General features: G+C 37.9%; 1 protein-coding gene across 1 annotated transcript in view; it reads right to left on the reverse strand.

Annotated features, from left to right (window-relative positions):
* TBC1D5 (TBC1 domain family, member 5) overlaps positions 1-15,615 on the reverse strand; it is a 297,889-nt gene that overhangs the window by 32,393 nt on the left and 249,881 nt on the right. The window contains exon 18 of the mRNA XM_010585896.1: positions 10,581-10,744. Within this exon, the coding sequence (XP_010584198.1) occupies positions 10,581-10,744 (164 nt within the window). The remainder of the gene's footprint in view (positions 1-10,580; positions 10,745-15,615) is intronic.

Below are 15,615 nucleotides of genomic sequence, written 5' to 3' on the forward strand. Positions count from 1 at the left end.
TTACAGCTCATTGCTTTACAAGCTGCAATAAGGTTTGCGGACATAGGTAAGGGCACTGGAATTTAGCATCCTACACAAGCCAAGGTCTGAAGAAATATAGTTTTGGAAGAAGCCACTCTTTCTCAGCCTTGTTTTTATCAGTTTAAACAATTTTTCTCCCAAATACATGACATGTAGCTTAACACAGAAGTATGGAAAACAGGGAATATGAACTCACAAAATCAGGACTGTAACATCTTTCTCTCTTTCTTTTTTTTTCTTTCTTTCTTTCTTTCATTCATTCTTTCTTTCTTTCATAATACCATGTAGTTTTCAGTTTTACTGTTCAGGAAATGAAAGAAAAATTGTATTTTTGTCTGTTTTACTCATGTAGAAACTCAAGGAAGAGTAAACTCTGTTGTCAAAGGCTTACAACATTATATGTCCAAGCACTTCATTCATGAACTCTCAGAACGGCAAAACTCCATTCATCTTAAAGCTGAATCCTGAATATGAATTAATTCGGCAGCACTACCAAGTGTTAAATGCAGCGGAAAAGAAACTATCTTCAGAGAAGAGTATTTAAAGGTATTTAAGGTGCTCAAGCAATAATGCTGCAATTTAAAACATAGCACAAAAAGTGACAGAACTGTGTGGGAGGAACGGCCCAGTCTTCCTGGTGTCTTGTCTGATGCTGGCCAATGATGGGTTGGGTAAAGTGTAATGAAAAAGGTATGTCATGATACAAACATGTAATGGTACTGCCCAGAATACTCTCCCAAGCTACACAGATTTGCAGATCAGGGATTTCTTGAACCAGAGGTGGGTTTTTCTTGTAGTTAATAGTCCCTGGACTTTTCCTATACTAATTTGCCTGGTAACATTTTCAGTTCTTTCAGTATTCATAGTAAGAGCAGTAAGGAAACATCCCCTGAGCTCTTGGCAAATTGGCAGGGCAAATTAGAAAAGAATTCTGATGATGTATTGAAACATTTAGAGGAAAATAATGAGAAAAATGAGATCGATGCAAGGAAATCCTGAAGCCAGGGACTTGCTAAGAGTCTTACCAGTACTTAAGTCTTATTCATAAAATATTCACAGAGTATACCTTTTGGATATTGGTAGCATTTTACATGTCAAACAAGGTTCAGATGCATGGCATAAATTGCTTTCTCATTTAATTTTATGCAAATTTCCCCAGAGTAAAAAGCAGTAGTTACTGTTTCCATTTTGTGAGTATTTAGTTTTCAATTTTGAATTTACCAATTAAATACAAGATTTAACCTTTTAATCTTGAACTCCTGACAGCTGAATGTTTGTTGACACCCCCATAATTTTTTTATGGTCTATGCCAGCCACAGAATAGTCTACAGCATATGCTGACATTTAAACCAGAAACCACTGTTTCTGAGCAATGAATTACATACAGTAGAATAAAAAAAAATAAAAAAATAATTTACTGATTTAACTTATCTATTATTTAATTTTATCACTCATGGGCCCTCATCAGAACCAAGACCTTGCTCTGCTGGGTGCTGTACAAACATAAAGAAGAACCCGGCTTCTCTAAAGGACTTAACAGTGTAAGCCAAGAGACAACAGATGGCTGCAGACAGACATATGGGGAGGACATGGAAACAATATGGCTATATTAGTCAGTCTTATAGACATGGCTTCAGCATGTTAGTAACCAAACCATTGTCAATGGAAAGGTGGAATTTTTAGGAGAGTTTTCATAAGGCATTTGCTTTGCAGATGTTTAGAGAAAGTTTCTTCTACGTGGAAGGGGCTGTGAAATGATAAGATACAAGTTCACCAAGCATATCAGAGTACATCTGGGGACATCAAAGTAAGCACAAATGAATTAGGTAAAAAGTAATCCTTGAAGTTTAGGTTCAAAATACAGTGCTGTCAAAGTTAAAACATTTCAGGGCACAATGCACCCTCATCTGCTCAAATAAGTAAATTCAGAAGAATAATTACCTATTTTAAAACCTGAAACAGAACTGCCACTACATAATCTTTAGTGAACATTATGTCTGTGACAACCCTCTGAAAGGGGTGGGGGAATGAGACTGAGAAAAATAAGAAAATAAAATGAAGGATGAAAGAAAGGTCAACAAAATATCCATTGTGACTCCTAGAAGCCAAGCTAAATCAGGTTATATACCAACACTGGAAAAAAAATTAAAAAATTAAATTTTTTGGTTCAGAGGGCTCTGATTGAAAACAAATATCAAAACCAAGAAAGGAATTCTATAATACAGATAAAAATATTCAACTAGGATGAGACCAAGACAAATTTGGCAATAAATTAAAATGCTAGAAGGCATTCACCTGCAAAGGCACATGTTTTTGGGCATTAGTACAATCCTGACTTCCTCTGTGTGCTTTCAGTAACAACACAGAAAAGGATGGCATCGCATATTGCTTGCCCAAGCTATGCACATGTAAAGAGAACCAACAGATTATTGGTAAAGGATTAAATGAATAAATAAAAATTTCAGCCTTTCTGTACTTAACTTCCCCTATGAAACAGTGAACAAGCCGCAACAAAACTGAAAGGGTTGCAACTCTGATTCAGAATAGCCAATGACTCAGGAACTCTCTCTTCCAACATTCAAATTTCTAACACTCTAGAGTTAGCATTGTTCAAGGAGACCCACACTTTTTAAATGCAGGAAAAATTATGTTCTTCTTACTCTTCATAAATTTGAAGATGGGTAAAATATATATACATGTGTATTTTAATGCATTGTGAATCTGTAGCTTTTCTGAAATATAAGAAACAAGAATTCATGGCCAGCTATTTGTCCTCTTCTTCCAAACTAGAAAAACTCTCTGTCCCTCTTCCCTGCCCTCTAGTTTTATGAGGACAGCAAGGTAAAAAAAAATTATTTATAATCAGTATTTATTTAAAATCTCTACTAAGAAGATTATAGTGACTTTGAGGCAAAATATCTGTTTCATTGTGTTGATGTATAATTACCTATTTATTTGATTTATTGTCTCTTAAAACACAGCTAAAAATATTTACATATAGTGACACTTGGAAGAAAGTGAAAGATAGAGCCTCAGAGGATCTCCCTTGCCCCCTGACAGATCCACTTCATTTCAATTAAAATCCTGAAAATAGCTGAAACTCTGGCTCACAGCTTCTAAACACCATGTCCTGCTGTTGAATTTCCTTCTTAAATAGTTCAAAGTCAATTTGCCAGTGTCATGCTGTTGGAGTCAGCTTAGTTTGCCACATCCCACCTTGCCTGGAGACGTTAGCGGTAAAGGACCATGGGTTGGAAATTTTCCAAAGCAGCTCCCACTGTCGAACCTATTACTGGAACGGCTTCCAGGTGCACCAGCCTCACTGTTGCAGAGCTAGAAACCAGCAACTGTGCTACTGGAGCAAGAGCAGGACTTGTTTTCATCTAACCTGGGTGTATTTTCCTCTTAAAAATACTCCACTTCTATGCTTAGATAATCTCTCCTTAGCAGGAAGATGGAGAAGGATAAACATGAATAACAGAGAAAGCTCTTGCCTAGAGACAAAGCAAGTAGGGATGGAAAGAAATCTCTTTTGCAAGCAGACACAAGACGTGTGAGACTCATCTACCTGCTGCCTGCATAAGTCCACCTGCTGGCACTGCACTATGGGACTGCCGAGAGACACTTTGAAAACAAAAACCACAAAAAGCTGGAAGATCTATGGAATGCACAAAACTGATTGTGGATGGGTAGGCACTGAACAACTGAGAAAATCGGTAGTATTTCACTTGGTAAGGGAATAGATAAGGACAGAAAGAGCTGTAGGGCAGTAGAAATTATTCCTTTGAAGAGAAATGCTGATAAAAGGTTTCTCTCAGTGCTGCTGTTGACATTGCTGACTTAATCAAATTGGAATATTTCTTCATAAACAATAACACTGAGATATTAATTTAGATGGTATGACTGTAAGTATTTTGGAAATAGCTATAAATAAACACATAGGCGAATGAGAATCCCATTTCCTCCATTATGTTTTAGTATCACATCTGACGGGCTTTCTGCCCATCTGGAACACACATTGCTGGCCTTTAATACTGCATAAGCCCACTGTGGCAAATGCAAGAGAAATGTGAGCAGGGGAAAAAAACACCACAATTTCATGATTTTTGAGCTCTCTGAAACAATGTCGTAAGTATTCCTGAATGCATATAAATATGGATATGGCATGATTAATATATAGATATTCTGCAATGAATAAAGTTCATGCTCCATACTTCAATATTATATTACTAAACTGTTTGGTTGAATGTTATTGAAATGGTTGATTAGGTGTAATGTACTTATGTAATTATGCTTCTTAATTTTGCTGCCTAAATAAGCAATTTAATATGCACACAGTAAAATTTTCTTTAAGCATCAGTTGCAAAAAAGTTTTGCTAACCCCTTCTCTGTTCAGGCTGGATGTATTTGACCTTTGATATGATTCCTAACATGATTGAGGATACAAACCAGACCAAGATCTTATTATTTAGTGTTTTTAGAATCACTGCTTACATCGTTCAGAGTTTAAGGAGGTAAAACTTAAGTATAGTGATTATGAAGGGACTGTAAATATACAACATTTACACTACATAGTTAAAAGACCAGAAGTACAAGTTTGTTGTTTTTATAGCAAATTATTTGATTTAACCAAACACAGTTAAAAATAAGAATCAAGGTATTAAACACATACCTACAATTTAGTTCAGTGGGAAAAAAACCTTCCAAACACAGAAACCTTTTCAGCTCAACCCCACCCCACTCCCCCCCAACTAAAACAATAGCCTGATTTAGAGAGATGTTTCTCATCCATGTTCTCATCCATGTTTTTGTTGAGAGTTCAGTGCAGGTCTCTCAGCTCTTCACAGAAGTGGACAGTAATTTTGTGGTATCTTAAAAGAGCAAGATGAAGGGATGAAATTTCCACTGAAAAGGAAAAAAGGGCAGGTCAAATGACCAACACAGATCCTCAGATATATTTTCCTTTGCCACTGGGATGCTGAAACATTAACTTCATGATTAATGTATAGAAAGAGGATGCACAAAGCAAGTCCTGTACCTGCTGCTGGTAACATGACTGCTGTGGAGTGAAGGATCACACTTCTTGGCTCCTAAGTCACTTTGATCCTTTTGTAAACACTGCTGATTGATAGTCGTCTCATTCATTCATCATTTTGGTATTTTTAAAATTCTCCCTGACAATTTTAAAGGGCTGCCCAATAATTTTAGAAGTTCTTACTGCCTTCTTTCAAATGATATCATTCTAATTTGCTTCTGTGCAGAAGTTACTGGCAAGTGTAATTTAGCTGCATGTATCTGAATCTCTTGTACCAGAGAAAGACAACAGTTTATACTGACATTTTAAAAATCTTCCAAATGGCCCCACAGATCTGTTCTGTATACATGTTTATTGCTCATAATATGACAGAAAAAGCACTGCAGTGCCATTTGGGTTTTTATTCATGTTTTATTCTAAGCAATTAACTTCCTGTTTTTATCACAGTACAGTTTCTCTTCCCTGAAATGAATCACTCCAAAAAAGATAAGGAGCATTAGGATTCAAAGCTGCCACTCATGCATACAGCTGTCGTTTTACTAAATTATATGAAACTTGCAAGTATCTCTAATAAAAAAACTCTAAAAGGCAGCTTATTTTTCCTTGTACTGTATTCAGCTCTTTCATTTGAGTTATAGCATGTTGTGGGAGCCTGAGAGAGGCAACAGAGAGAAGAATCACACTTCCAAAATATCTCAGAGGTTTTTCTATGAACTCTGTTCACATGACCTGGCAGCATCTCAGATTTAATATTCTCTTCATCTATCCCTAAAATTAGACAAGCACTGAAGTACTAAATAAATTGCATTTTTCAGGTGTCTGAATTGGCCTATCACATCAGAATAAGGAAGACAAGTGTCGTCCAATATTAACTGCAGTTAAACGTTAAGGCACTGAAGGTCGTTAAACTTAATGGCACTGAGCACAATCATCATGTCTTTAACTTTAGGCCTAACAAATCCAACACACTGATCAAGGAGTTGGCTGTTGTACACAGACGCTTACTTATTCTGGGCACATTTTATGGTGCTTAACTAAAAAAAGGATACTTCATCATAGCATTTGTATTTCCAAATAAGTCTTTGGCATTGGTAAGTATGGACTGACAAATATTTTGCTTAAAACCTTTTAAAGAGATTTAAAAAATAAGTCAGGGAAAAGATATAAGGGAATAAAAAAATTCTCCAAGATGTGCACCATGCATAAAAGGCTTGCTCTTCTTCAAAGGAATTTTTGCATGCATGATATTTTTTTGTGTGTTTGTCTAGTAGTTATTTTATTATCTCTTTGAATATTGTATACCACTTCTACTTGAGCAAAACTGTCAAGTTTGTACCCTTAAGATCAGGTTCTAAATCAGTAGAGCAGATGCCTGTTTAATTGAAAATAATGGCATACATTAATTTTCTAACCTGTAGGGGTACTCATAACTAACTTCAAATCAGTCAGATTAGCTATGTAAATCACAGACAGTAACAGTTGTTTATACCTGCTTGTGGGGACAATAGCATATGTTGTCAAATCTGATTTAATTAAAAAGTCTGTGCAATCAAAACCAGCATGATGCATGACACTTTTGTTCAGTTTTTTTTGCTAAGAAATGGGGATTCTGACTGACCATGTTTGTACAGTATTTTAGTAAAGAAAATAAACTGCTCCAGAATTTCCTTAGAAATGTTTCCTTCTTGGGAATTTTTAAACTAACATATTTTCCAAATGGATAATTTGATTTTTCTTAACTTGAAAACTTTTATGTAGAAATTTACTTATTAAAATACACAGTTTCTCCGAATCAAACCTCTTTTTAGTCAAAGCCATCTTTCTCCTGTATTTTTTCATGGAAGTTTTAAAAATGTTTATATTGTTCAACTCAAAAGTACCCTCTCTGGCACATCTCTATGGCTGAAAGCAATTTACAGAATATTCTGCCAGAAACTGAGACCAGCCAACCATATTTGCCAGAATCAACGTCTAAGCAGCTTTGCTATTTGCCAAAAAGAGGGGTAGACTGTCCTTAACTGTTGCTGGAGATGTAAACGAAACATAATGAGAAATAAACGGACCACAAATGCACCCAATTTCCCAACTGCCAAAAAGGAGGGCAGTAAGCAGGCTATGAGAGAAATTTTCTAGGACTTTATTCCAGTGAGACTGACCCAGCCAGAAGATAACAGGCACCGGAGTGCGTTATATATTAAAAGTTCCTGTTGTTGTTTATGGGAAGACAGCTCCAGAAACTGCAACCTAAGTTATTCCTGTCAGAAAGCTGCAAACTATATAAAGGGGTAGGGAACAATCTCACTGCTGAGCACAAAATAGACTTTCAAACACACTTGGTGGGCCTCACATTAACGTACAGCTGAGTGCCACTCAATAGTAACGTGAAAACCGTAAGGCTGCCATGGGTTGCCAAAACATGATCTGATATTGTGCATTCAGCCCTGAGGCTGTAGATTCACTTCCTTAACTAAATAAAACAGGGGACATCTGTTTCTGACAACAGCAGTAAAAAAGTCATTCCATTGATCTTTGCATTTGAGGGGAAAAAAAGATCTAGAAGACTAAATATAACGCAAATGTTGCTACCTTAAGAAGTCCTTAATACAAGAAATGGATACATCCTATTCCTGGAGGCAATGAATCAAGTTAAGTATTAATTTTGATCACAACTCGCCCAGAGAAAGTCCAACTTGTGGGACCACCTTTAGGAAAAAAAGAATTTAGACAAGTCACATTCCAGTTTATCTTGTCACAGAATCCCTAAATGGTTGAGGTTGGAAGAAACCTCTGAAGGTCATCTGGTCCAACCCCCTCCTCAAGCAGGGTCACCTAGAGCCGGCTGCCCAGGACTGTGACCAGACAGCTTTTGAGTATCTCCAAGGATGGAGACTCCATCACCTCCTCGGGCAACCTGCGCCAGTGCTCAGTCACCCTCACAGTCAAAAAATGTTTCCCGGTGTTCAGACAGAGCCTCCTGTGTTTCTGTTTCTGCCCATTGCCATTGGTCCTGTTACTGGGCACCACTGGAAACAGCCTTTCTCTGTCCTGTTGGCACCCTCCCTTCAGGCATTATACACATTGATGAGATCCCCTGGAGCCTTCTCTTCTCCAGGCTGAACAGCCCCAGCTCTCTCAGCCTTTCCTCATAGCAGAGGTACCACAGTCCCTTCATCACCTTTGCAGCCCTTTGCTGAAGTCTCTCCAGTATGTCCATGTCTGTCTTGTATTGGGGAGACCAGCACTGGACACAGTACTCCAGGTGCAACCTGCGATGATGACATTCCTGTTCATCCCATGACAACGTCACAGTAACGTCCTCTGGTCTGTGGAAATCACTTTTTTAACTCCATGTTGAAGGACATATTCTTATGTATGTATTCCATTCCCACTTTGCTTGGGAAGGGCCTTAATTAGAAGTACAAGGATGAAAGGGAAATGCATTCTCTTTCATCTGTTACACCAAGAATGACTGATTTTAAAACCATCTTTTTATAAAGTGATTGATGCATGGTCATGTTCCAGCAAAGGTAATTTCCCCAATACTTAACAACATAATCTGTATAATTATTGGAGTAAAAACATAAACCAGTTCAGTTTTATAAATAAAACAAAGATGTGAATCCATTATGTTTTCAAGCCTTCTTTTGCCTCCAGAAAACAGCTATAAATGAAGCAACTGTAAGACTGGAGAACTCTGATGCTACTATTTTGGGACCTCAGGATGAACTCTTTGAGGTTTTCTTCTCTACATGGAAAAGGAGGTATCATGAAATTTACAGGAAAACAAAACCCAAACATCATCTTGAGCAATAGACAACAGATTTAAACAAACCCTTTCCTCTTGGAGCTGCTACAAATTCCTTTCTCCTATATTAAAGGTCAGTCAAAAACTGAACATAAGGCAATAGATTTCAGTAGCCTAAACCTTTTCTAGCTGTTTAATCATAAAATGCTCCAATATGAATTATATATCACAGTTCAAAGAATTCCTTTGAAAATTTATGCTCTGCTTAGTTTATCACGATTACCAATCTACTGAAAATTATTATAAGGACTACAGATCTGTTCCAATGAATACTTCTTTGTCTAAAATCCTTGAAAAAACATTAATAAAATATCATGAATTTGGGAAATTATTTACCTGAAAAACATGTTAATCATTAATGGATTCTAACTGAGTACAAATATTATAATGGCAAATTCTTCTATGATGTCCTCTATTAGAGAACTAAGGAGGAATTATTCTTAAACTCTGCTAGCACAAAATCCCCAAATGCTGACCTGGACAAAAGTTGCAAACAAAAGCTGGATTTAGATCTTGTTAAACCACATAAAAAGAAAAGTTTGATATCAGTATATTTATTTTTCTTCAACTCATGAGGACAAGCAGAGAGATATTATGTTGTTATTTTAGCTTTAGATTCAATTCAATATGTCTTAAATGGACACAAACCAAAATTATAGCTTCTTGTTGACTAACCACAAAACACAGCTTTTCTTTAGACAACATTAAAGCATGTGGAACAAGAATTAAACCCTCTCTTTCAGTGAACAAAAACTGAACAAAGTTGCGCAAAGTTGTGCATTTCATTAGAACATTTTAAATATCAAATTGAAAATATGATGTGACTATTAATAAAGATTCTGCTATTTAAAGACAAAAATGCTGAGATATTCAGATTAAATTTCTGCACAATATTTAGCTCTGAACACCTGAAAAATGCTGTAATATAGAAATATTGCTATTCCTATTTATTGAAATCAATAGGAAGTTATATGAGCATACATTTGTAAAAATGGAATGGAGAAAACCACTGTGCCTTAACCTTACCAAAAATACAGCTTTTTCCATCTACTATGTATCTGGTTTCTAATCAGCAGAAAGACAATGGGAAATGTGTATATAAAATAAACAAGAATGCTTCTGCTCCATGGCAAATGAGGTTTATCAAAGTAGTGCTCCTACGATATCTTTGATGGGATGAGAATTTCTTTGGAACACACCCACGATAAGGGGCAATTTTCTTGGATGAGAACAATCTGTTTGAATAATACTTTCTTGTGGCCAAATATAAGGTCAGAGCTGTGCAAGAAATAGAACTGTGACTGCAGACTACAGATGCTACAGACACTGGGAAACCTCTGATGTATTAAGGAATTTCAGGGACAACAGATGGACATGTTTGGATCTGCTGAGCTTTCATGCTTCCCACCGAACTGTTTATTAACTTCAGGACTACACCAACAGTCTAACAAAGCAAATGAACTTACAGGACTTCCCTCCTCTTTCTCAGAGGCAACAGGTGCTTTCACAGTTTCATTTCAGGTAGGATAATGGGATGGAAGCCATAATGGAGATGTTACTCAACAGAAACAGTTGAAATAGCTTATTTCTGCTTTTGCCATTAATGCGTGCTTAGGGAAACATTTCCAAGTGCAAGTGCTTAATGAATGGGAGAAATGATTGCCTCTAACAAGTAATGCAGTGTGACATTAAAATAACTTAAAAAGTTAAAGAACCCACCGATTCTTTTCTGCTCATAGTTTTGCTCTGGGAACGGGAGCGGGAGATTGTACTGAAAAAGGAATCCTTTTTTGATGCAGACAAAGGTGGAGATCCTGTAAATTCACGTCCTCCAGACAAGCTCTCTATGCTTGGAGATGAACTGATGTTTTTTGAACTTTGGCCTGTAAAGCAAGTATAAAGTAACAAAAGAATTAATCAACGGGCAGTTTCTTTTCCCTGTAAATACCTCCTTGCCTTAATTGACATTCACTGAGATTCACAGATAGCTCAACACAGAATGAAATGTTGAAGTGTGTCAGCATGCACTGTGAGATTGAAGGACTATTCTGACATACGTGGAACTTAATTTTTGTACGAGAGAAAAATACAAAATCTTAGTGTATATATAGATATATACACAAACACACACCATCTAGTCCATATATATATATGCGCTAAACAATATATATATATATATACACACACACACACAAATACCATCTCAGTATATATACCCTATTACACCCACAGACTGAGGACCTTCTCTTCCCTGTGCAGCATAATGACCAAAAGTACCATCTCATAATAAAAAAAAAAATCTGATGTCGTCAACATTGCAAAGGAAATCCGTTTTCTCTCAACAAATAAACTATAAAGCTTGGCAAAGAAAGCTAAGAACAAGAATGTCAGATTCCAAGAATGGGTTGGACACTGAACATCTAGATGACAAGATCTAGACTTACAATAGGAAAAAGTAAGTTAAGTTTGGGAAAGAATGTAAGTTCTCATGCTTCAAATTTTAAGGCCATCTACACCTAACAGACATTTCTATGAAGTCTACTCAATAGTTAACTGGTTGTCATTTCATGCAGCTTTTCAAAAGACTCTAGTGTTGTCCTCTAGTGTCGTCCTCCAGTGTTGTCCACTGTCATAGCAAAGACATCTGGGTAGATGCATGGGCTATTTCACCATGACACTGCATGCAGTCAGGCAGTCTTTGATAAGGACCATTTCTTCCAGTTGAAGCCCACGAAGTGTTTTGAAGTATTTAACTTAAAATTTTATTTCAATTAGCTCCAGAAGAAAAAAACCAGTATGTCAGTTTTCATTAACTTTCGTTAAGAAAATGTTCCATTAGGACAGATGATAGTTTTAAAAAGCCTTTCTATTATGTGTATGAGGAAGTCAATCCAGAGTGACCCAATGCAATTCTAGAATTTTCCATTCTGAAAGAAAGTAAAACAGCATGTAAACCTAAAGCTCCGGAATTCTTCCCTTTTCTTGTTTTGTTGGCTATTCTGATGAGTCTGTTTATGTTCTTCCTTTTTCTTTTGTTTTCAGTGTGCTTTTCATGTTACCACCTACAGTGTCAAGAATGATCCTCTGAAACTACATCATTCAGATGTCACAGATGCAGCTTCATCTCTTTTGTGAGGTTGTGATAGAATTCGAAACCACCTCCCTCACAGATGCCAGTGGTTCATCCTTCTTTGCTCTGAGCTGCTCCTACCCTCTATGCCAGTTTTACTCCCAGATATGATGCATATTATTGCACAGACCTTACAATGTAGCATTTTGTCATTGTGGATGCACTGCGAATTCTGAAAATACAAAACTAACTCATTTTCCAGAATGGGTTAGTCTCCCCTTCATTATGCACTGTGGTCTTCCCTCATGATACAGGTTTCTACAGAAATAAAAGAAAACTAAAAGACAAAGAAATGAAAGAAAATAGAGGCAGAAAAGGCTGCAGAAAACACAGAAAGGAATTCAGATTTAGATGAAAAAGGAGACCAGCTCTGCTGAGATCAAATATTTTAAACAAAAGGAAACTACTAGCAAAACCTACTCATACAGAAATATGTTAATTCAGTCATTTAGGATCTAGAACGGTAACTGTCCTCGAAGTGGTGTAGAAGTCAGTGGTGCCGTGCTTGGCCACCTGCCAGGTGGAGACAAAGGCCGAGCCAAGTTCTCTGTGGTGTTTGACCGACACAGCATATATTGCACAGCTGCAGTCACATGAAACCAGCAATTCACATTTTCTTAAGGGAATAAATACAGATCTATTTAAAATTTCCTCTTAGCTAGAAGACTGTTAAATGCAAAGAGATTGAACTAGCATAGAATAAAACATCACATGTGACAAAACAGACCAAAAAGGACAAAACCCAAGAAAGGTTCTGGGTTTAATATTCTCACCATTTCCTGGAAGCAAATTGGCATATGAACTGCTTCCCACCTTCTTCTTCATTCTCTGCTGCCTTATTTTGCTCATCTCTCCTGTGACCCTCCTACATTTTATGTCCTGCTTCTCTTACTCCTGTGGACCTTCCTCTGTCTGCCTCCTCTTCTTGAGACCCCTCCACCTTGCCTCTTCTGCTTCTGCAACTTCCTTATTCCAACTTTTTCCTTTATATATTCTTTCCTTCCCACCAACTTCATTCAGCTGCGTTTTTCTGTTTCTTCCCAGCCCTCCTCTAGTCACTTACCACCTACCACTTAGTCTGAACAGCTTCCTGTACAGCTGAGATTTTGTGGACAGAAGAATGCAACCATCCTAAAATGGAATTTGCTCAAATAACACCAAGAGCTTTGACTAATTTTGTTCTTATGGACTATAAAATATAATGAAGATGAAAAGTAAAAGCAATACAAGTTGTAATGAAACTAAGATAGAGATGCAGTGAAAAAAAAGTGATAAAAATACTATTTCTGTATGTTTTATACCCAGGTAAGAAGAAAGCTTAGGATGCACCTGATCTTTCTGCATGAATAAGCAAATCTGAGAAAATTATCATCAGGAAACACTAAATTTTTATTCTGACTCCAATCCTGTGAACAGCACTGTGACATGGATTATTTGGGGATGTGATTAAGAATTAAGCAAGACAGAAAGAATAGTATTTATGAATAATTACAGTGTGTTGCAAGTCATAAAGCAGAGCTCTTGGATTGTAATAGGCTTTTCCAATTTCCAGAGGAGTCATCATTTTTACAACTGTAAATAAGAAAGCTGAAGGACAAGTCAGACCAATCATGCATGTTTTCCCTAATGTAACAAAAAAGCCACCTATCATTCTCCCAACACAGAAGTTTAGTGAAGGTACTGCAAGAACATTTAACTGAAGTCACCATGACGCTTTTGAAGTCTTTCAGATGTATTATGTGTGCACCGATTTCTGAGGCATTAACAACCCTCACGTAACTTTGGAAATAACCCTGTGGCACCAATGCAAAGATTTCAGGACCTTGGGAGGATTACACAAAATGCCATTTGTATCTTCTCTGTTGTGTGTCTTACTGATTCTACATCTTTCTTAAGAAGCAGTGTGGTATGTTCTCCTCACTCAATAGCTTAACAAGGTCATTTGAGAGAGTTTCTAATTTTGGATTATTCCTCAGGAAAGAAAAAAAAAAAAAAAAAAAGAACAGAACTCTTACTCTCCATGTAGAATCAAACTCTATAAAGTGATGCAATAACTACAGTTTATAACTAACCAAACTCATCCCCTTCTTCTTTAGCAGCTTAATCAGCAACCTGGGAAGACAGCTGAATCAAAACTCTCATTTTTCTCTGCTTTCTATCAATCTCAGATGAATACATTATGCTTCCTTAAAAGAAGATTAGAGAAATTTAATCTCTGACCATCTAAGCGTATACCAGAAGGTCCTAAAGCCTACAGGAAACAGGCTGAAGAAACCCCAAGCACAGAAATCAAATAAATGCTTATGAGGCACACTGAACAAATAGCTAAGGATCCCTGATGTAAGCAGTAGTCAGAACACATTACTGCGTAGGATGTCTCAAAAATATATATATATGCACGCTAAAATGCATAAATAGTTCACAGGAATGATGCACAGAATTTCACACACTAAAAATATATGCACTTCTGAGGTAAAAAGGAGCGGCGTTACCTCCATGTGCTGGCTTCTAACTGGCTCACTACTTGCCTGTTGTGAACAATACTGGGGCTGACCCCAGGCTTACAAATGCTCTGCCTCAAAACCATCTGGAAAATACGCAGATGTGGTAGTGCGAAAAGGGACCGAACTGTTGGTATTGCTGCAGGGCAGAGGGCGGAGACCTGCAGTGTCTTGAAAAGAAGAAGGAAAATTTAAATGTAACGTGATCTGTAATAAAGGACTTACAATAACGTAAAAGATGATGATGAGAGGACTGGAGGAGAATTACAGTGAAAGAAAAGCAAGCTTCAGGTCTCACTAAGTTTGAGTTAAGTTACAGGGGAGATAACCACGAACTTTGGGGGTCTCTACTAAAATATATGAAAAAATCAGAGGAAGACGCACCAAAGGCACACGAAACTGACGGCTCATTCTGTTTGGCCCCTGCAGAGGAAAAGAATAGCTTTCATAGTTACAAGGAGAGCAGGGGCAAAGATACCAAGAAGAACAGAAGCAAGGCACGATATATAATTCAAACCCATTCAGATCTGCTCATCTATTACTCTGTATTTGCCGTAGCCAGGCTGTAGAGCATTAAACCTTGCAGAAAGAGTGATATGAGTTTTACAGAACTTTTGAAGTTCGGATAGCTCAGTCTCCCTTTCTCTCCTACACTGAAATAGGAACGCAGGCTTCCAGCACTTCGAAATTTATTCAAGCCGCTTCATCTCACAGATCCGTACGCTTACTGTCTCAGGCCACGGCAGGTAAGCTCCTCTTTAGCCAGGCGCACGAAGGCAGAGGGGCAGCTCAGAACACCGGCCTCAGCCAGACCGCCGCGGAGGGAAGCAACGCCACGAAAAGGAGACCCCCGCCCCCCCGTGACAAAGCGTGGAACGGACTACGAAGCGCAAGGCAAATAAATACACGTTTTCAACGAAGACGGCTGCGGGCGTGGAGCGAACGCGAGGGAAGGGCCACGGACGGAGGGGAGGGAGCGCGGTCAGGGAGGGAGCCAGCCATGAGGTGGAGTGAAGCCGCTCTCCTCTCCCGGCCCAACAGTGCCGCTCGGTGGACGGACAATGGCAGTGGATGGAGCCGCCGCGCAGGGAGGGGTGCGGGGGGGAGCCCGCGGGGGGTTGGC

The sequence above is a fragment of the Haliaeetus leucocephalus genome, unplaced genomic scaffold (genome assembly GCF_000737465.1).
Source record: "Haliaeetus leucocephalus isolate CR32 unplaced genomic scaffold, Haliaeetus_leucocephalus-4.0 Scaffold135, whole genome shotgun sequence".
Classification (NCBI taxonomy): domain Eukaryota; kingdom Metazoa; phylum Chordata; class Aves; order Accipitriformes; family Accipitridae; genus Haliaeetus; species Haliaeetus leucocephalus.